We start from the raw sequence: 16,031 nt of genomic DNA, 5'->3' as shown, positions 1-16,031 counted from the left end.
TGAAAAACAGCTATCACCGTTCTATCCACATTTTGTGTCTAGTCCAGAGAATTGTGAATTTACTATTATAATCCCAGCTGTCACTATGCAAATGGAATTTGAGCAAATCAAAGATTATACAATAATTTGTTCCATATTGAAATCAAATGAAACTTCCGAAATTCATTCCAAAAGACCCAGGAGGAGACCCAGGAGAGGAGAGGAGAGGAGAGGAGGGACGTACAAAGAGGCAGGGGCTGAGCCTGAAATCCTGTAAGAGGGCACTTTTGGACAAAAATAGCAAAAGTAGCAGATCTACAAGCTCTCAATGTGTCACGCTGCAACGTGTTGAGAGCTTGTAGATCGGCTGTTTTCGGGGTGCAACCGAAATGCTGCGTTCAAGTTCAGGAGACTTTGGAAAAAAGCGATTCTCCTGAATGCTGCCTTCCGGTATGGCATGGAAAGGAGTGGCATATAATTTGCATTTCTTTCACCATAGTAAATGCTGCATTCGTGATCTGGAAAGGGCAGTTGTTTTACAGACGGGTAAAAGGGCAGGGGCTTTGATGCCCCCTTTGATGTCTATGTGTGCACGTGCCCGGAGGAGAGGAGAGGAGAGGAGGTAGGACTCACCACAGCTGCCTGGGTCTTGGCATAGTTCATATGAGCGTAGAGCAGCACAGCTGTATCATTGTGGGACGCCTCCAGAGCGATGGACAGCGCGTTACTGCCATCCTGCAATATGAGAGAGAGAGAGGGAGAGAGAGAGACACAGAGATTAAGAAGGAAAGAGAGACACAATGACAGAGAAACCAAGGAAGGTGACAGAGACAGAGCGAGACGGAGGAAACCTAAACAGGTCCATGAACACATGAAGGCTTCCCTCTGATCAAAGCCAGCATCAGTTTAAACAGGATGCTCTGTTTAGTCCACCGAAGCAATAAATACTCATCAAGGCGCCTGTTGAGAAAGGTTTGATATTAAAGGCCCGATCTGTGCAAATCCAAAACATGGCGAAGCATTCCGCCAGTCTTCACAGCGCTCGTATGTTTGTTTGAAACATAAACTCAGCTTGTGAGTGCTGTTGCGGAACCGTACGGTCTCACTGAACAAAAACAGTAGAGCCCATATCTGCTGTTCAGTATGTATGTTATTGTAATGCTTGTACTGTATTACTGTAAGGACGTATGGACCGGGCCTTTAACACACGGTACGCCTCACAGATCTGGTGATTTAGCAGTCGATCGAGCAGTCATTTCATGTGAAAAGAAAACGCGGGGATCATTTCCAAATCCTTTTCCCACCCGCTCTCTGGCTCCAGCTGTGTTGTGCTGAAATCTAACCCATGTGCCGCATGCATGGCCAAGTCATCCTGTGCCAGATGTGCTCTCTCTCAGATATCCGTGGGTCTGTGTCTGTCTGTCTGTCTGTCTGTCTGTCTGTCTGTCTGTCTGTCTGTCTGTCTGTCTGTCTGTCTGTCTGTCTGTCTGCGTGCGTGCGTGCGTGCGTGCGTGCGTGCGTGCGTGCGTGCGTGCGTGCGTGCGTGGACTGCAGGGCCTTTGTAATGGACATGCAGGCCGATCCACTGTAAAATCACTTTGGTGCGGCGTTACTCTGCCAGGACGAGGGGAGTGGAAGTGACACGGACTGCCAGCCAGGATACAAGACAGGAAACAGGCTGTGATCCACTTTATGATTCGTTCCTCAAACAACCCGGTGTTTCCTTAGTGAAGATGTTCCACCGTGGACGTCAGACAGACCAGAGAATCTGTTCTATGGTCTTTCATGTGTCGTGACTCGTGAGTGGTGACAAAATATTGCTATTATATATTAAAAAATTACCGTTCCTACAATTACTTTCAATTTTCATTATTTTTCCCCAAAACATTTGTGATCAAACTAATCAAAGATTAGTCCCCCCCCACCTGGTGGTACTGTAGTACCACCTGGTATGGATGTTTGTTTGCAGCCCTAAAGTCACAACTGCTGCAACAACTGAACATGTTCAAAGATTGTTGGACAACCACTTCAGAAACTTTATACATCCACATATGATAACAGCATCCTAAGGTTAGCAAGGAATATCACCTCAAATACTAAGCATGTGTTGTATGGAGAATATAGGTTGCTACCTTCAGGAAGGAGATATGGTGTACCAGCATACAATAAGGTCAGACTAAAGAGGTCCACTGTCCACCAGTCGACCTTGAGGCTTAATCAGGAGTTGTGTAGCCACGGGGTAATCTAAGCGGTGGATATTACTCTTGTCTTCATGTCTTTATGTATGTAAATTGTCTTGTTCTTTGTGTTATGTCAAATGTGTGTATATGTTCTGCATACTTGGCTGCTGGGTCGCAAGACAAATTTCAGTGTGAACTGACAATAAAGTACTATATCATATCATATCATGATTAAGAAGGAAAGAGAAACACAATGAGAGAGAAACCAAGGAAGGTGACAGAGACAGAGTGAGACGGAGGTAATCTAAACAGGTCCATGAACACATGAAGGCTTCCCTCTGATCAAAGCCAGCATCAGTTTAAACAGGATGCTCTCTTTAGTCCACCGAAGCAATAAATACTCATCAAGGCGCCCGTTGAGAAAGGTTTGATATCAAAGGCATTAAAGGCAAAACATTTGTGATCAAAGAATTTCAGAATATTTCGTAGAATAAAAGGCAAATGTTTCAGAAATGTATGAGCTTGTATATCAGCTATTTTCGCACTTTTTGAAATAGTGCTTAAGAAATTATTTTATGATGTACTTTTTTAAGTTTTTTAAGTCTTGTTGTGTGAGGAACCCTGATCTAAACAGGTCTTTTCTGTGACATTCTCTGACAGGTTTTCCAGATCATGTCTTCTCTTCTCTCCTCTTTCTGAGGGAAAGTCAGAATTTACTTTTGCGAAAGCTGCTTTGGTCCATCCGGTTGAAATGGTGCACAGCTGCTCTGCTGCAGCTTGCGTTCTGTCCCACCAAAACGTTTTGCACCTGAAATGTACGTCATTGTGTTGTTGATAGGGAAATCTAAACCTAAAGTCACAATGAACCTTTGACATTTCACATTAACACAGCAGCAGGGGTAGTTATGGCAGTTTCCCTTTACAGGGCAGACAGTCCCAGTGCTATTACAGTACACCAGACCAGGCTGAGGGGGGTATACTGATGGTAAACACACTCAAACTGAGGCTCAGGGATAAAAAATTGTCCCTTGGGGACATGTAAACAGTCCAGCGACTATTTCTTCCTGTAAAACGCTACTCATTAGAGAAGATGGCAGATGAAAGACATTTGGCCCTGGCTCTCCAGGTCTAGCCAGAGTGCCCCCGCTCCCCAAAAGAAAAAAAAAGACAGGAGAGGAGAGAAAGAGGAAAGGGGAGGAGAGGGGAGGAGAGGAGAGGAGAGGAGAGGAGAGGAGAGGAGAGGAGAGGAGGGGAGGGGAGAGGAGAGGAGAGGAGAGGAGAGGAGAGGAGAGGAGAGGAGAGGAGAGGAGAGGAGAGGAGAGGAGGGGAGAGGAGAGGAGAGGAGAGGAAATAGCCCCCCCCCCCCCCCCCCCCCCCCCCCAAGGAGGAGGCGTTTCCTGAATGCATATTTAAGTTGAATCCCAGACTAACCACGTGAACCCCAGCATCCATTATTCTGGGGGGGGCATTAGATGAAAACATTTTTGCTATTTCTGGAGAAGAGATTTGGTGTAGGCAGAAAACCCTAACCCTTCAAGACAAGTCAGAGCCAACTTAAGTCCAGTTTAGAGGGTTTCATAAGTGGCTAAAGGAGGACAGCAGTAGGAAGAGGATCAGAGGTTCTCAACCTTTTCAGGTTGTGACCCCCCAAAAATAATATAAGTATATTTGAACTGGGTACGCCCCACCCTGACGAGCCCTTGGAATGTAGGTTGATTACATTTAGTTCAGTTCCACAGATAGATATTGTGAAAATAGCCAATCTACAAAAGGTTGTAGATCGTCTATTAAAAAAAAGTATAGTTGATTACTTTTGATAAGGTCTTTTTTCTTTTCTTGAGGTATTAAATAGGTCTTAAAAATCCTTACATTGTCACTTCACTGTCCTCTGGAACCCCCCCCCCCCCCAACCCCCAACCCCTCCCCATCTAATCAAGTGGAGATCCCCCTGGGGTTCCGAACCCACAGGTTGAGAACCACTTCATTAGAGCACGACCGATGATAAGGGTTTTTGGGTCCAATGCCCATTCCGTTTTCACTGACTCTCAGCCCACTGATATCGTGTCTGAAAGTGCGGAACCAATTCCAATTAATTTGATCAAAGTTTTCCAAAAATAAAAATGTCCACACATTGTGTGTGAGCTTGTAGATCTGCTCTTAATGAAAAGTTCTGAAAACGTTCTGCTTTAATGGCGTGTCCAAAATAGGAAGGGCAGGTTGAAAGTGGTTACAAATGGGGACACAACAGCTGCATAGCTGCAAATTAACCCTCAGCTAACCCCCAAATAATCACTGTCCCATTGGCATAAAATGTAAAACACATGTTCACAGAGTCAAGATACTTTAGACAAACTGAGAGAAAGGCTGCCTCATGTTTAGATAGAGGGTCTCGTAACAGAAAGGTCACAGATCCAACAAGCATGCTTCTATCAATAATACCCAGAAGTCACTCAAAAGTGTCTGTGAGCGAGATCCTATACCTATGTATTGCGTTGGACGACTTTAATAGTGAAAATAGCAAATGTACAAGCCCACTGCAACACAACGCACTGTGAACTTATTTTAGCTATTATTTTAAAACTGTGATTTATTTATTTATTTGATTTGTCCAAAAATAGGAAGGCCTGCTTGGATGTGGTTAAACCTGACAAAGAGTTCAGTGTCTTACTGAAGGACATTGTGGCAGGACACACAGGACAGTCAGTCTAAAAATACCATGACACTTTTGAAATCCTAAAGGACGACTTCATCCATTCCACCTATTTTCATATAATTGGTCCTCATTAATCAATGCTCATTATAATTGAACATTGAACCATGAATAGTGTTTTGTGTTTTGCCTAATATTTTGGAGGCCCACTTGCAATATCCGCACGGCCCACCACAGGTTGAGAATGGCGGCGGTATAGACCAGTTTCATTCATTTTACTCTTGAGGTTTGATTTGACCTTGATCCATTTGATTTCATTTTACACTCTCAAGAGTCCATTTGGTTTCATTTTACGCTCTCAAGAGTTAAATTATTGTTAAAACTGCATTACTTAATTTGTAGAAGAATTGTTATCTGTTGCCTCTCCTATGCTACCAACATCAATCTGGAAAGAATTGTGGACAAAATCTTATCCAACGAGACCCAACGTGTTCTCTAGTTTTGGGTCTGAGGGGCTAAATGTCATCAAAATGGTGGTCCGTGGCTCAAATACCAAATACATAGTGTGGTCCTTGATATGAAAAAGGATGTAAAACCACTGGCATAGACGTTCAGGCACCTACATTGTCCACGATGGATATGTCACAGCCCGGCTGCTCCAGCAGCAGCGATACGATCTCGGCGCGGCCGTGCTCGCTGGCACACATGAGGGCCGTGGAGCCCTCGTCATCCTGAACGTTCACGTCCGCTCCGCAGTCCAGCAGCGCGCGCACCATCTCCTGGCGGCCGTGGCTAACGGCTAGCATCAGCGCCGTCTGGCCCGCCTGCATGGGAACACAGAGAGATGAGATACCTTGTATCGATCCTGTGACGCCAGAGACAGGACCGCAGTAAAACGTTACAGATACAGGGCAGTATAGATACAAGACGTACAGTATAGGTACAGAAGAATAACAAAATGACACCCTCTAAGAAATATTAATACAGAGGAATCAAAACATATGGAACAAAAACATTTGTGGCTTTTTTTCTTTTTGCTAAAGTTTATGCCATACAGTACATCAGTATGAGGTCCGGGGAACACCAAGGGGTCCTTGAGGGGGTTCTAGGGGTCCCCAAGCTTAATTAGTGAATATATAGCATCAAAATCAGTTAACTACTGTACTTTAACTTTGGTATAGATCGTTTTGATTTCCCTTCCTTCTTGTTTCCACCGATAATGGCAAGGACGGCAAGTTGAAAATGGTTAAGTTAGACCAGTGTGTTCATTTCCACATAACTGGTCTACAACATCTGCCAACTACTTAACTTCCCAAAAAACGTCTTAACACCACAGTTACAAATCTGCACGGTCCGTTGTTGTTCTCCCAGCAACAATAAAAAGCAACCGTAATTGGATTGAGAGTCAGCGATGCAGCCCTAGAGGCAATACAAATCACAGTCCTGTGACCTGGCACTCCACACTGCTGTCAGGCGCCCGGGCCAAACACACAGGCTACACAACGCCATTAGAGAGATACAAGTCATAAGATTCCTGCACGTGACATTCCTATATAGAATCTATCGATATAGTGCAAGCAGGGCCGGAGTAAAACTTTTTAGTGTCTACTGCCTAGTGCAGCGGTTCCCAAAGTGGGTCTAGGGGTCCGCGACGCATAGCCAGGGGGTACCCGAAATAATTCCCCCCCAAAAAAAGAAAAAAATTATTAAACTTTTTTTAACATTAAAATTAGGTTTATCTACGTGGTCATTTCTGCCAAGTTGCGCAATAAACGTATTTTTTGTGTTGTTCATTGTGTTTCTCCCATGTTTGCTTTGGGCCAATAGCTGACATGATTACTAAAACTACAACATCAGTCAACCTGTCGTGACCCCAAACAGTAACAGCAGGACGCATGCTGCAGAAACAACAAAAAGAGTCAGGACACTTGAAAGTGTCTACCCCAAAAGGGGTACCTGGTCCAAAAAAGTTTGGGAACCCCTGGCCTAGTGTCTTGCCCAGGGACATGTCGACACATACAGTACACCTGGGGTGGGACGCGAACCAGGGACACTATTTCCCTGGTGGCCTCGCTCAGCTATGTATGTACCCATAGTAGCACCAGCAAAGATAATCTACTGATTCATTGAGTCATTCAGAAGCTCTTCTTTCTAAGCTTTTGAAAGACGTCCGCGAAGAGCAACGTCTTCTTGCACACATCTCCGAAATGTGCACAACTGCCATCATCTGACACTCAAGGGTGGGCCTCGAGTGTCAGGTACCGAGGCACAAGGCAGACATGGGATAGAGAAAGCAGGAAAAGAAGCATAATCGTTTGGAACTCTGAGGGGTTTTGTGCCCCCCGGAGCTTTGTGCCCCAGGCCTGCAGCCCAGCGAGCCCATGCCGTTAATCCAGGCCTGAGTGTTCACAATATCTGCCTTTTATGAAGAAAGAAGGCACTGCCTAGAGCGCTGAAAATGAAAATAGCAAGGGTTGTGTAATGTGAATGTTGTTTACATAACATCATCAGCTCAGACTAGCGGCGCTGCGTTTGTCTGAATTTTCGTCTGTATTTCAGCCAAATATCCTATAACAAGTATCCTGCACTCGCTTTTATTTTTAGTGATAAAAGCAGGAGGGATGCTGGTGGTAGTCAGTCAGACTCGGGTGTGGGTGTATGACATCCTCTGTGGCCGACAGCGGAGCATAGAGAGGAAATACATCCATGATCCAGACCATCAGACCAAAGTAGCTCTGCATTTGTCAGTGGCCGTGATCAGTCGATTAAAGCGGTCTGTACCAAAAGCTTATTTATCACAAAATGTAACTATTCTCCCACTTTTGAACTTGGATTAGATTAAGAACAGAATGCCACTGTACTGTACAGTATGTAGGTGGGGAGAGAGAAACCTATGATCATTCTTAGACAGTACATATTCTCTCTTTGGATTATCTTCTTGCTGATGAAATTATATTGAAGTTAATCACTTATTTTGGACCTCCTGGAACCCCCTCAAGGACCCCCGGGGGTCCCTGGATCACCCAGATCCCACTTTGAGAAGCAGCATTCCTCCATTCCTTGCACACTGAGTACACCGGAGGTACAGTCATTCTGACTGGCTGAGTTCAGTCTCTTGGGAGTCATGTACTCAAGAACAAGCCAACAGGAGTCATTACCAGAACGGAATACAATGTAAATCATGGATAAATAATGTCCACGCAAGTGGAAATTGTTAGAGCTCCAGGATCATTTTTCATGGGGGGAAAAACACATTTAGACTGAGCACAACATTGAGGTTGCATTGAGGTTGTACCGTTTCTCCAAAAGATAGCAAATCTACATGCTCACAACGCACCACAGTGCGTTGTGAGCACGTAGATACGCTATTTTTGGACATTGGAGTAGATGAAAAAACTGTTCTTTACTAAGAATAGAGTGGTTAAGTGGTTAAAGAGGTTAAGACCTCTGGAACGCATCTGTGTCACCTTAGCTTTTAACCACGTTATCCATTATTTAAAACTGTAGCTGGCACAGAGTGCCGCGCTATGAGCTTGTAGATCTGCTATTTTGGAAAAATCTTGAAAACCTGTGCAAATCTTTGAATATATATTATTTTGGAGGGATGGTTTTTAACTAAAGAAATTGCTTCTTGGGGGTCCCTGAAACAGCATTATGTTCAGATGGGGGTCCGCGGCCAAATACCGATAACTCTGGGGGTCCTTGACATGAAATAGTTTGAGAACCACTGACATAGAAACATAGGTTTACGGTTAATAATAGTCAGACAACGCGACCAACGCCACGTCGGAAAATGGCTGACAACAACGTCAGCATGTGGTAATGTCCATAGTGGCTGCATTGCATGCTGTTGATAAGGGCTGATGACGGACATTAAATCATCTGATAACATTCCAAGCCGCTACAGAATGAAAGCCTTGTGATGTGACGAGCAGGGATGACGTTGAGGTGACTGTGTACTAACAAAGACAAATCTTAACTAGGTACAGACTCAGTGAGCACAGTCTCGCGATCGAGAAAGGCCGTCATAGGCAGACCTGTATCCCGAGAGAAGACAGACTATGCACCCACTGCACACAAAATTAAGTGGAAACCGAGCTACACTTCCTAACCATCTGTCCATTGTACCAAGACATCAGAGACACATACTTCCCACAGATTACAACCACACACAGAGATTTTGAAAACATGACCAATGACAAAAAACTCCCATATCTGCTGGGCGAAGTACAACAATGTGCAAACACAGCAGCAAGATTTGTGAGTTGCTGTGATAGGAGAAGGATATCAAATGGAACACAACCACCCTAAAGACTAATCATTGTGTGTATTCCTGCACTATACCTGCATCGAGTGATCTTGGTACATAGAAATTGATCTATTGAAGATTCTGACTTTCAAATGTACATCATCTTTGTTTTGATTGTATTGCTGTATTGTTGTATTGTTCTTTCTGTATGGCAATGTAAACGTATGTTTTCTCATGCCAATAAAGCCCTTTGAAAGTGTACTACTCGCCTGGCTGGCCTTGGCGTTGACGTTGCCCTGGCTGAAGAGCTTCTTCACCACAGCCATGTCGTCGTCCTCCTTCACCGCCGAGAGTGCCGCCAGCATGATGGCCGTGTAGCCGGCCTTGTTCTGCTTGTCCACGCAGCACACGCCTGCAGGGAGCGAGGGACACGGTCAAAGATGAAAGAACAGTGGTTTACCTTTCTACGTCCGTCTACCATAATGTGGTTGTTTGAGGAAACAGAGAAGAGGGCAGAATTTGGGCTGTGCGAGTATGAGAGCAAGAGTGTCTGTTGTTCTGTTTTTGTTTCTATTTGTATCCGTTTGTCATATATGTCTGTTTGTTATAAAAACACCATTCGTTCTTGGATATACTAACATTTAAGGTTTTTATACAGGGCTTGACTAGATACAATCATTAACATATGGTCGAGCACTCACTACGACTGACTCTTTGTCACTCACATTTACAGACAGACTTACTTATTTACTCCCACATACCTGTGATGTCCTCCTATACACTCCTGAGCAAATTTGTTCAAAGGCAACATGTTGATTTAAGATAATAGTGTAGTGGGATTTAATCTGTTTGGCCAGAAGCCAGCAGAAATTAGAATACAGTGTAGTGTGAGTACTCACTGACATGTGTACAAAATCTGGCCTAATGACTTTCACAGCACGGGGGAATGCATGGAATGCAGATAGGAAATATAATGGTTGGTCAATCACTTCTATGACTGTAATGACAGCTTTATAGTTACAGTATAGCAAGGAGATGTGATTCATGATTCATGGGTTTCTGGGTGGTGCAAGAGCTAAAGTACCTGGTCATTCTGCCCAGCCCTAACCACTGGTGTAATAATCTCTCAAGAACAGATTTCGAGCTGCACTACTGAGCACAGCAGGGGCATTCAGAACGTGCATACATTGTTGTTAGTGGGAATGAAAACATCAAGGCGTCCCACAGGAAGAGGAGGGCTGAGGGGACCAAACGGGCCAACATCCCGTTATCCATATTCTATTGGGCACCGCCCCCCAGAGGCTAATTCAAAGGAAACAAACAGCAGAGGGCGCTGTTTTTCCTTCTATTTTTGAAGTACTATTACACCAGATTGCTGGTGTAATAGTACTGGTTAGTTAGGGAAAGTTAGCCAAAGGGAGTTGGATTGGAACAAATTGAGAGGTAATAGTAGACACCTTTATGAACACATTTGTGAAGAAAGCTATTGGTAAGCATTAATTTTGCAGATTGGTCACAAATTTGGCAAACTTTCCCTAACTAGGTGTAACAGCCAACCCGGTCTCACCCAAACACGGTGAAATAGCACGGATTGGCATTTCCGTACATAGACACCTAGAAAACCCCCAAATCCATACATATTACACTGACATCCTCCCCATAGACTGTGACGGAGGGGAACTGAACTTGAGCCACGAGAGACACCACAGAGCACGCTAAAGCACGCAAGTTTCCATGTCGAACGTTACGAACTTCGGTAGAGCCGACTCAGCCCCGTCTGAGTTGTAACCCAATAGCACAGAATCGTGAATAATGTCAAACCCGAACTCACCCAAACACGGCGAAATAGTACGGATTGGCAACTCCGCACATACAATACAAGAGTAGTAGTATAATATGTACGGATTTTGGGGGTCTCTAGGCTTGTATGTACGGAGTTGCCAATTGCAATTTCACTGTGATCTCCTTGCTGACCTGTGTCAGGTGACGGGCAGCAGTCCCACCACAGTGAAGTTAACTAACTAGGTGTAACAGCGGTGTCTCTGAGCTGACCTGTGTCCAGCAGCAGTCCCACCACAGTGAAGTTAACTAACTACAGCGGTGTCTCTGAGCTGACCTGTGTCCAGCAGCAGTCCCACCACAGTGAAGTTAACTAACTAGGTGTAATGGCACCCTGAGCTGACCTGTGTCCAGCAGCAGTCCCACCACAGTGAAGTTAACTAACTAGGTGTAATGGCACTCTGAGCTGACCTGTGTCCAGCAGCAGTCCCACCACAGTGAAGTTAACTAACTAGGTGTAATGGCACTCTGAGCTGACCTGTGTCGAGCAGCAGTCCCACCACAGTGAAGTTAACTAACTAGGTGTAATGGCACTCTGAGCTGACCTGTGTCCAGCAGCAGTCCCACCACAGTGAAGTTAACTAACTAGGTGTAATGGCACTCTGAGCTGACCTGTGTCCAGCAGCAGTCCCACCACAGTGAAGTTAACTAACTAGGTGTAATGGCACTCTGAGCTGACCTGTGTCCAGCAGCAGTCCCACCACAGTGAAGTTAACTAACTAGGTGTAATGGCACTCTGAGCTGACCTGTGTCCAACAGCAGTCCCACCACAGTGAAGTTAACTAACTAGGTGTAATGGCACTCTGAGCTGACCTGTGTCCAGCAGCAGTCCCACCACAGTGAAGTTAACTAACTAGGTGTAATGGCACTCTGAGCTGACCTGTGTCGAGCAGCAGTCCCACCACAGTGAAGTTGGAGTGGGAGACGCTGTAGTGCAGCGCGGTGTTGCCGTTGCCGTCCGTCATGTTGACCACGTGCTGCAGCAGCACGGCCGACACCTCGGAGAACGCCATCAGGTAGTCGGACACACGCGACGGCTGCGCCATCTTAGCGCTGGAGATACGGAACCACTCCAACTGGACCAGGTGCGTACTGGAGAGCTGGGGAAACAGTGGTCAGAATGTTGTCAGCATTTATTGAGATGCATCTCATTTTACAGGGGGTCCTATACACAGATAAAACATTGCATACAATACAAATACAGTACGTTATTTTGCCAAGTGCGAAGCAGTCTGGCCTACATTTGCAAGAACCACTACTGACGAGTGACGACTCTAAACACGACCTAGTCATGATTGTCTGCCTCCTAGCGACATTCCTAGCGGCCTAGTCATGATTGTCTGCCTCCTAGCGACATTCCTAGCGGCCTAGTCATGATTGTCTGCCTCCTAGCGACATTCCTAGCGACCTAGTCATGATTGTCTGCGCCTCCTAGCGACCTAGGTGAGTGAACCAACCAACTCAATGTGCTTGTGTTGTGGTGAGAATGTTGGAAATGAACGAAAACGGGCGCTACAAGAGCTTGTTGCACCTGGCAGTTATGACTGTGTAATTTTCTTGTTTGTGAACGCTCCTATTTGATCACACTACAGCGTCACACAAAAATATCAAAAGTAGCGATGCCACTCACACTCTCTGGTTCCACTGGAAAATCACCGCTTATCAAATAATAAATGATCAACCGATAAGGTGAACCAACTATCGATTCACCCCTTTTTCCCCTCACTGTATATGTTTCTTTTCCCTTTTTACCTCCTTTATGATGAATTCCTGTTCTGTTCTTTGACTATATAGAAGTGTCTATTTGTACGTCTCTAAATGTTTTGATGAATTGAACAAGTGTAATGCTTAATTGGGTCATCCACTCACAGTTAACAGTCTTTGTATTGAGTTTGTGCTTGAAATGTACTGTAATTCTGCAAACTGTTAATAAATATTTCAATCAATCAATCAATCAATCAATCAATCAATCAATCAATCAATCATCTCCCATTATAGACTGTCAAGTATAAGGACAGTGAAGTGAATCAGATCAGTAGGTAAACATGACACTCACCACTTCTTTGCTCTTCAGTGTTTTCACGTCATCGTTCAGGTGGTTCTTCAGGATGAGACACGCTTCACGCATTTTAGCGCTCAACTCAAACCTGACACAAACATGACAAGAGGAGGTTAGATATTTAATATCTGCTACTTACAGTCAGTCATACACCTTCACAGATCTACACAGATCTAGTCGACACACGATGACGCAGTGCGTTTATGGCTTGCATGTCTGTTTTTTGCGTTGGAAGCTATGCAGTGACGGCACAACATAATAATAGGCTGCCCAGCGTTTACAAGATGTTCTCTCAAGGATGATCCGATCATCTTACAAATACAAATATAATGCATATGCCAACTTAGCTAAAGTTCGATAGATGATGCTGAGCTACGGTAAACATGTTTGTATAATGTTTAAGTTCTTATATTGAAACGAGATGAACAACAGCTGTTGTGCCCTCTATGTTCACAGACAGACAGACAGACAGACAGACAGACAGACAGACAGACAGACAGACAGACAGACAGACTCTGTTGGGTAGAGCTAGCTTTCTACATTGACTGCCAACAACGTAGATCTACGTTGTCTCAGATCCAATGATTGACTGCCATGGACCTATAGATGGCGCTCCTCATCAACCTATGAATGATGCTATGACTTGCAGAGAGAATACAACCGGAACATCACGTGTTCCCCCCCCAAAAAAACTCCAACACTAAAGGATTTATAAAAATGCATCAACCGGGTGATGCCAACCTGGGGGGTGACAGGAACTCACTCACCTAATCTCACAGGAAGCCATGGGTTAGTTTTAACCTGCCACGGGTTAGTTGTAACCTGCCACGCATGTCGGTAGCGACGGTGTTGTCGAACTCGGACTGTTAGTATGTCTAACCAACGTACTGTATGCACCCCTCCTTTCAGAGTCACATTCCCTACTGTAATCCCGCCTTACTTTTCTAGTTTTTAACTTTTTAATCTATTTTCGTTCATAATAAAGTTGTTTTGATTTCAGTGTTGTAAAAGTGACTTTGAGTACTCAGAAATGCGGCACATAAATTGCACATATTATTATTAATATCCTTATTATGAACGTTAAACAGTGACGATGTGCTGAACACTCAGGTGCGTACTTCTCCTTGACGGCGGTGTCCTCCGAGGCGTCCTTGGCGGCGTTGGCGCGCAGCGCCTCCTCGTCCGTGTCGCTCTCGTCTAGGTTGACGTTGCGCTCCTCGTCCGATGTCTCCTCCTCCAGCGCCGCCTCGTCCTCCTCCGTGCTGTCCTCCGAGCACTCCCCCGACGAACTGCCCTCTCCCTCCACCTCCTCTTCCTCCTCCTCCTCTTCCTCACTGGACGTTGATTCATACCTGGGTAGGGTAGTCAACACATACACGAGTATAGGGCTGTCACGATTAGACATTTTAAGTTGGCGCTTCATTCTCACACAAATAATTGCAATTTACGATTTAATTGTGGGGTTTTTTTCGGTTTGGTTTTTTTATTTGCTTCATATCACAAATTGGCACAAGGCAGATATGACAAATAACTTAAATATACTAAGAAATTATTGACACATTTAATAATTGTATACTTTTTTTTCTCCAGAAATAGCTGATCTACAAGCAAGCTTGCAGATCAGCTATTTCTGCTAATTTGGGAAAATGTTTGAAAATGGATGAACATTGTTCCACATGCTCAAGGGTAGAGTGACTGGATGGGAACGGCAAGGTTCCCAGTTCAAACCCCCAGAGTTAGTGTTGAAGTCCTTGAGCAAGACTCTGAAGTCTGAACCCCTAATTGCTCCCGATGTGCAGGTTGGTACCTTGCATGGTTTCCTCCGGCATCGGTGTGAATGGGTGAATGTAATGCACAATCTATGTAAAGCGCCTTGGATAAAGGTGCTACTGTATATAAATGCACTATTTAATAATACATAATGACAGACAGACAGAGAGAGGCAGAACCTCTTCTAGACAGCTTGTCTTCTCCTAGGGCCGTAAAAAGCTGAGAAACTTCCCAATGTGTTGTTGTGTGTCGGGAGCTTGCTTAGTTTCAACGTTGCTGGAAAATGTCTGCCAGCCTACATAAAATGCATTGTTTATGGTCACAATACCTTCCGGTGATAGGCTTAGACTTTTTACAGGGGCCAGCTAAAATTCCATCCACCTGTAGGTGCTCTTTTAGAGCGGTTTTGAAGGAGGGAGAAGGAGTCACACTATTTATGACTTTTGGTAGGTTATTCCACATTCTGGTGGCACAGCAGTAGAACGAATTCGACCTCATTTATACATGATACACAAGGATTACCGGTAAGTGGAATGTGAGGGAGAATGCCTAAAAACCCTCCAGCGGCCTAAGAGAAGTGACATTCCCTGGGATAACGTGTAACATAGACCGGCTGCTCATTGAAACCTCACTGTTTTGACGTTGGTTTCCTGCTACAGTGCTACTCACCCTCCGTTGAGAATGCCCACGAACTGCAGGCTCTTCTTGCCGGTGGTTCGATTCTCCGCTGAGTCACTCCCATCCTTCCTCTTCATGATGGATTTCAACATGCCTGCAGACACAGAGGATGCACATGGGCATGGGAGGGATTGACATATGAACCCCAGCGGCCCTATTCGGAGAACATTCTGAGAAATTAGCAGAACCCATGTGGTCCAGAAAGGTTTGGTGTAGAGGGAAAACATTTGGGGGCCTAGTGCGGAGCCCTGGGTAGTCTCTCTGGCCAGACTGTTGACTCTCACAATTTTCAAATGTCTGTGCAAAGGAAGCTCGTCCTTCCGTTCAGTCTTTGCAGCCGTGTATATTTGTCCTAATATAAATCAAAATAATCGCTGCTTATCAGAAATGGAAATGCAATAATCTATTTTAAAGATGTTTAAAAAATATGTTTTCACGAACGGAAATGACAAACAAATGGCAGCTTCCTTTCTCTGCTTTCAGAAGGTGTAGTTACAGTCCAGACTGTCTATATGGCATTCGGAGATTGTGGAATAGGCGAGACAGCCCTGGGGGCAACTAGACTATGAACTATATAGGGTTTAAGTGCTTCAAAATAAAGCACATAGTTGTATAGTAGCCTACTTT

At 44.7% G+C, this 16,031-nt stretch overlaps 1 protein-coding gene across 2 annotated transcripts in view; it reads right to left on the bottom strand.

Annotated features, from left to right (window-relative positions):
* Positions 1 to 16,031, bottom strand: part of kank3 (KN motif and ankyrin repeat domains 3) — a 59,785-nt gene that overhangs the window by 3,370 nt on the left and 40,384 nt on the right. For both annotated transcript variants that reach the window (XM_079505066.1, XM_079505067.1), the window contains 7 exons: positions 15,396 to 15,498; positions 14,075 to 14,308; positions 12,954 to 13,044; positions 11,778 to 11,997; positions 9,328 to 9,470; positions 5,433 to 5,633; positions 613 to 714 (listed from right to left, as the gene is read on the bottom strand). In XM_079505066.1, the coding sequence (XP_079361192.1) occupies positions 613 to 714; positions 5,433 to 5,633; positions 9,328 to 9,470; positions 11,778 to 11,997; positions 12,954 to 13,044; positions 14,075 to 14,308; positions 15,396 to 15,498 (1,094 nt within the window). The remainder of the gene's footprint in view (positions 1 to 612; positions 715 to 5,432; positions 5,634 to 9,327; positions 9,471 to 11,777; positions 11,998 to 12,953; positions 13,045 to 14,074; positions 14,309 to 15,395; positions 15,499 to 16,031) is intronic.

This window comes from Electrona antarctica, assembly GCF_951216825.1.
Source record: "Electrona antarctica genome assembly, chromosome: 7".
Lineage (NCBI taxonomy): Eukaryota > Metazoa > Chordata > Actinopteri > Myctophiformes > Myctophidae > Electrona > Electrona antarctica.
Note: the sequence above shows the minus strand (reverse complement) of the source record. Positions and strands in the feature narration are given on the sequence as shown.